The following is a 5,825-nucleotide window of genomic DNA, read 5'->3' on the forward strand; positions in this document are numbered from 1 at the left end:
ATTGGGAGGCTGGTATTTTTCTACACTTGGGAACCATATCACTTCAGGAAAGATGGGAGAAAGGGATCTAGAGTACTATAAAACCACTTCCAAAGGAAAAGTTTGTGTGTAGATAGAGGCAAGATCAAGGTAGTAGATCACATAGGTCACTCACACCTCTTTTCATTTGTATTTAATTATTTAGAACAAAAGAGCAAACCCTTCCTACCATTAAGTTCCATTAAGAAACAATGGTAGTTGTAGTTACAGAAATAATAATAATAATAAACAGCCACACTGGGGAAGACACATTCAGCCAGACACATATGACCTTGTATCTTTTGAGCTCAGAATCCACTTCTGAGCTTTTCCAGTTTAAATAATAAAAGAAAAAGTAAAAAGAGAATACTGAGTTAAAGATGACTGAAGGTAGTAGTCTTTTTTTCCCTAATTTTTTTCCATGCAAGGGGAATCGTTTCCTCACAATGCACTTCCAAAAGTACCAGACAGCCATGTATTCAGTGTGTGCAGCAGGTTAAACCTGCAGTCACAGTTTGTATGTGTGCTTTATAAAGGAGAAATTGTTCTGAGAGCACAAGGGCTATAACCTGTTCTGTACCTCCAGAAATAGGTCTCTACTATTTGAGTTGAAAGCCTGCAGCCCTTCTCAGAAACATACCCATCTATTTGTGAGCCAGTCACTACATCTGCACAAACAAAAGGTGGTATCTTGCGTTTGTCATCTGCCCCACCCAAGAAACACCCCCCAAAAATCCTAACCGAAAGGGAGAGGGGGCAAGCCCTGTCCCACAGTTAAACTGCAGCTGCATTCCTGAAACCCTTTCTTTGAGATACAAAATTCATCATCCGTAAAACTTCTTGTTAAATGTGGGAAAAAATTTCTTCCTTTGTCCAAATCTTGGCTTCAAATCTCAACATAAGAATTTAAAAAGCCTGCCAGTATGGTTTTCTTTTTTTAAATGTATGTATGTATTAAACTTGCAGCAAAGAAGCACACTGAGCCCTTTTAAGTGCTTCCACTGAGTAGTTGATGTTCTCTATTAATATGAGCTCTCAAATCTGCATGTAATTTTGTAGTATGAAGATGCTTTTAAAATTCAAATCAGTGAAATCGTATGGCATTGTATGAATTTGATCATAGGACTTATCACTCAATTACTACTGTGTCTCACATGGGTCATAATACAGGGTGTATTTTTGGTTCTGTACTGCCTGTAGAAGGACAGGACTGTTTAAAGGACCAACTTACGAACGTTACTGCTCAAAGAAATCAGCTACAACCTTTACTCAGAGCTCCAAAATGCATTAATATTTGAATGTTAAATACAGAATCATTTAACCTTGTAGTTTCACCTATCTTGATGATTTAAAACCAGGGTTTTCAAAAGAAAAAATGATCAGAGCTTGGAATTTATGTGCTATTTTTAAAACTGAAGGTGTTTGTACCGAATCTTCAAGTTTTTCCCCAAAAACCCTACCTCTAGAGGCTGCACAAAAGCAACTGCTAGGAAACAAAAAATATGTATCTTGTGCTGTGCATGTGTCTGTGACTATTTTTCTTTGAAATTGCTTTAAAATCTGTACTCAAAAGCAGCATTAAGTGAAAATTTCCTCAGAAAGTAACTGAAAAGGCAGATTATTTTGTGTTTGGATCTAATATATTATTACTTCACATTTTCCTTTCTCTGTTGCTGAAGAGCAAAGCATAGCAGGAATTCCAGTGAGTAATTCCCAGCTCCTTGATACTTCAGTGTTTCCTGTAGCAGTACCACTTCTCCCACCTCCATCAGGAAACTGTGGAGACAGTGAATTAGAAATCACCAGCATTGCTGCGTGATAGCAAGGTGTGTCTTTCTGGGAAATGCTAGGTGGTGGGAGTAATCCCTGCTGCAGCCAGGCCTTGCTGAAGTGGAAGGAAAAGGGAGCAGCAGCGTTCCTTTCATTCGCATCCCTGGTGATGGCTAGATAAGAGGCCAGGCTGGCTCCTTGCGTTGAGGTCACTTTTAGAGATTAAGCGCTGTGGAGGTCATTGCCTTCCAACTCTTTCACCCAGTGCCCTTCTGGAGAGGCAAGTAAGTGCTTTTCAGGACAGGCTGTTTGTCTTTGGTGTTTTGCACCACCCCTCTTTATTTTTACATTAAGCTGTGGCCGCGATGGAGCTGCTGATAGCAGTAACCAGTGCGTTCCCGCTCAGCTGCGGCAACTTTGCGGCTGGCTGCAGGTCTTTCTCCTGCCTGACCTGGGATGGGCCTGTCGCACTGGATTCTGTGCAGGTGCTTTCGTCAGATAACAGGATGCTATGGGCAAAGATGAGGTTGTGGCCATGTAGATAAAACCATGGCCAGCACGGTGTTAGCAAGGACGGGAAAGTCAGCGTATGCATGGGACACAGTAGGCTATATAAATGTCTCCCTGTGTGCAGATCCTCAGGCAAAACACGAGCGTTAAGTCAGAATTTACAGGCATCACTAAACAGTAGTGTGCCCCTGAATGCAGCCCTCAAAAACCTTAAAGCGTTTAATGTGGAAAGTGCCCTGGGACCAGGACCAATCTTTATGCTTTGTACACATTTTAATGACCTGTTAATGATCAACCACTGCTCTGCAGAGAAAATAGATTTTATGATGATATAATGCAAGCCTGTTTCTTCACCACTGCTTCAGATTATTTCTTGTAATTCTACTTTAGAAATAAATTATATATTGGTGTGGCACGTAGTCATCCCTATGTATTCTGTTAACGCTTTTGGAGCTTCCAGGACTCGGTTGCCAGGGTCTCCTGCAGGGAAGTAAGACAGATTAAAACCAGAAGCTGGTAATGGTGGTTGTAATGGATCTGGTCAGTGATCTGTTTAGTCCAGTATTCAGTCTCTTGATAATGAGTGATACTGAAAAGTTAGGGAGGAGTGTAAGAAGGAGCACATATGGCAAGCTCCATCTCTGCTATAGATTTCTAGTTTCTAGCAGACTCCAGAGCAGAAGGTTGCATCTTGACTATTGTGTATCTAGGTATTATATACAGACAGGGCTGACCTGTCTTCCAGAAGCGTGTGTGATGTTTCCTGTGGCAATGAATTCTGTAATTTGGTGAGGTATTGGGTTGGTTGTTTGTTTGTTTTTTATTATCACTTCCTTTTGTTTGTTTTTCAACTTTCTGCCTGATAATTTAGCTAGATGCTTTTTGTGTTATGAATCCTAATCCAGTCCTTGTTCCTTTCTTTATGCCTCCCACCATTCTGCAGACTTTTGTCATGTCTTCTTTCAGTCTTCAATAAAAAATTGAACTCCTTTTTCCAACCTTAACTTTTCCTTTTCTTGAAGAAGCCATTCTCTGTGCCTTGCATAATCCAACTGAATCATTTTAGAAATGGGAGAGAGGAATGAACAGAACATACCCAGTGTGTGGGTGCACCCTTGATTTATAAAGCACTGTGATATGTTCTGTTTTGTGGCGTTTTTTATGATTTTAGTCCTTTCCTAACAGTTTCTAATCTTCCATTGTGACATTTTTGAGCACATGAAACAAAATTTACAACCTAAGCACAGTCTTATTTCTTGTTTACCTTCTGAATACCCACTGCCCTACCTCTAGTTATTTTTTCAGACGAAACTTCTTGACAAACTATAAGACATAAACTCTTTTGTAGTGATTTTGATGGGAGATGGAACAGTCTGTTTTCCAAAACATGTCTTCCCTCTTTCTGCGCCCCCCCCCCCCCAATTTAAGCTACCTCCTTTCAGTCTGTTACTGGTGTTAGATGTGGTCTCACACATTCCGCTCATATTTCTCAGGTGAAGCAATGTTTGAGCATTGTAATATGCTGATGGGATGGACAGTATGTTTTCCATACACTCTCCCACCTCTGAGTTATTTTTCTCAGCTGTCAGCTCCAGTGAGCAGGGCACCATACCACAGAATACTCCTCATGCATGAATTGCAATGTGGTCAGTGGAGGCTATAGAAAGGGAGTGCCTTTGATTTATTAATTTTAATAGGTGGTAGACTCATTAAGATAACATGAAATAGGGGTGTGCCACTGCATTTTGCTCAGGTTCTATTGTCTGTATACCTAGGTAGCACTGCAGTATTGCAATATCCATTCTAATAGGAAAAATAAGTTTCCCCCTTGCATGCCAGCCACGAACTGGCCTCCCTCTCTCTGCTTTTCCCAAGGAGACTTAATAGTTTCTTGGGCCCTCCTGTAAGCTGGTTCTGCCTCTCGGTGTGAATCCTCAGGGTGCAAGCTTGTTTAGGGATGCCGTGGCCAGCTCTGTACCTCATCACTGCATGGCTGGTCTGGATAATGAGCGTCTCGAGCTGAACATGGGGACTAACCCTTCTTCACTGGCTCAGTGGAGGAGACCTCATGGGGAGGTCTGCTCCCCAGTTTTTTAGGCAAAGGTGCTCTTGGACTCTTTCCTGGGGAATTAGAGTAGGTGTGGCAGGACTTCCCTGCTCTGTGGAGCTGTGGGAAAGGCACTGGAGGTCTGTCAGCTGTTGAAGGGCTTGATCTGAAATCTTACTCAGGCATAGGTGTGCTCCCTATTGAATGAAGTGTTGGCCAGTGGGCCTTGACCCATTTCAAGCCGAGGCTAGGAGGTTTTTCTGGGGAGCTTGTAATAGGGTTTGGACTAAACTTTTGAGTCAGAGAGTTCAGTCTCCTGTGAAGATGTACTTCTACAACGTATTTTGGCACGTGCTCCTTCCAGTAGTTTTCTTTCTTAGGAAATCTGTCTTAAAAGTCAGCTCTGTGGGGGAGTTCTCTCAAGCGATGGTTAGTATTGCCAGTATTTGAAGCCCTTGCGCTTGGTCTGTAGTGAGGGGTGCTTGCTGCTGCTGCCACGGAGCCAAGAGCATGACAAAGTTTGAAGACTTGTGGGGAGATTCAGTGCTGGAAATGGTGGCTTGGAAACAAAAAGGTATTTGGGCAATTTTTAGTAATTCTGTGAAAGTAGAAGAGACTGAATTTTGCAGTTTTATTATGAATAGAAGTGTTTTCAAAGGTAGGAAAGACTTGAGTTTTGTAGCTGCTGCTCAGTTTGATACTGAGTTGCACTGTATAAATGATAAAATACTTCATTGGTATGGCCATTGTGACCACTGCTGTGTTTCTGCGAGCGCTGTGGGTTTCAGAATTTTGCTAAGTAGGCAAAGCCCTGAAAAGTCTCAGCAAACACACTAGCTTTTTCTTTTGTTCAGTGTAAAACCTGCGAAAACATGCAGAATTCCAAGGAATTTTTTTTCCTGCGTGTGTGTAGAGCCTGAGTTCTCTTCTGTGGGACTGTCTCACCAGAAGGCGGTCAGGGTCCATCACAGAGCTTTCCCCCACTGAGGATCTCTTGGCAAAATAAAAGCTTCCAACTGCTGATGATGCTGAATGCTTGTGAAGAAGTGGTGCACAGTGTTGTCGGCAGGGTAGTGGTTGGCCCATGTCAACTCAGTGTGATGCGTTTTGTGTATAAAAGGGTTTGAGTCTGGAAGGCAGAAGCAGTAGGCCAAGGCAGTGTATTGATTAGGTTGTTGCAGAGTACGTTAACGTGGTCCTTGAAATTTCAAAGGCACTTAAGCAAGAATATTATATCTCTAGAAAATGTAGTGGAAAGATGGTTTTGAATTTCCTTGTCTTTGCATCTTTACTCAGTAGAAATCTTATTTAAAGTTTGAATCCTTAAAAACTAAGTTTTAAAACATTTTTATCACCTTTTGTCTAGCTGCAGCGCAAACAAAATTTGCATACTTTGTATTTTAGTCCAGATTGATATTTGATTGATTTATCATGTACTTGTAGGTTTTCACCTTATTTTTTTTTAGGCATTTTTCCTCCA

The 5,825-nt window shown here is 41.6% G+C and overlaps 1 protein-coding gene across 1 annotated transcript in view; it reads left to right on the forward strand.

Annotated features, from left to right (window-relative positions):
* Positions 1 to 2,153: 2,153 nt before the first annotated feature.
* Positions 2,154 to 5,825, forward strand: part of CMTM8 (CKLF-like MARVEL transmembrane domain containing 8) — a 16,256-nt gene continuing 12,584 nt past the window's right edge. The window contains exon 1 of the mRNA XM_010152803.1: positions 2,154 to 2,273. Coding sequence (XP_010151105.1) covers positions 2,154 to 2,273 — 120 coding nt within the window. The remainder of the gene's footprint in view (positions 2,274 to 5,825) is intronic.

Source organism: Eurypyga helias, unplaced genomic scaffold (genome assembly GCF_000690775.1).
Source record: "Eurypyga helias isolate BGI_N326 unplaced genomic scaffold, ASM69077v1 scaffold25835, whole genome shotgun sequence".
Classification (NCBI taxonomy): Eukaryota; Metazoa; Chordata; class Aves; order Eurypygiformes; family Eurypygidae; genus Eurypyga; species Eurypyga helias.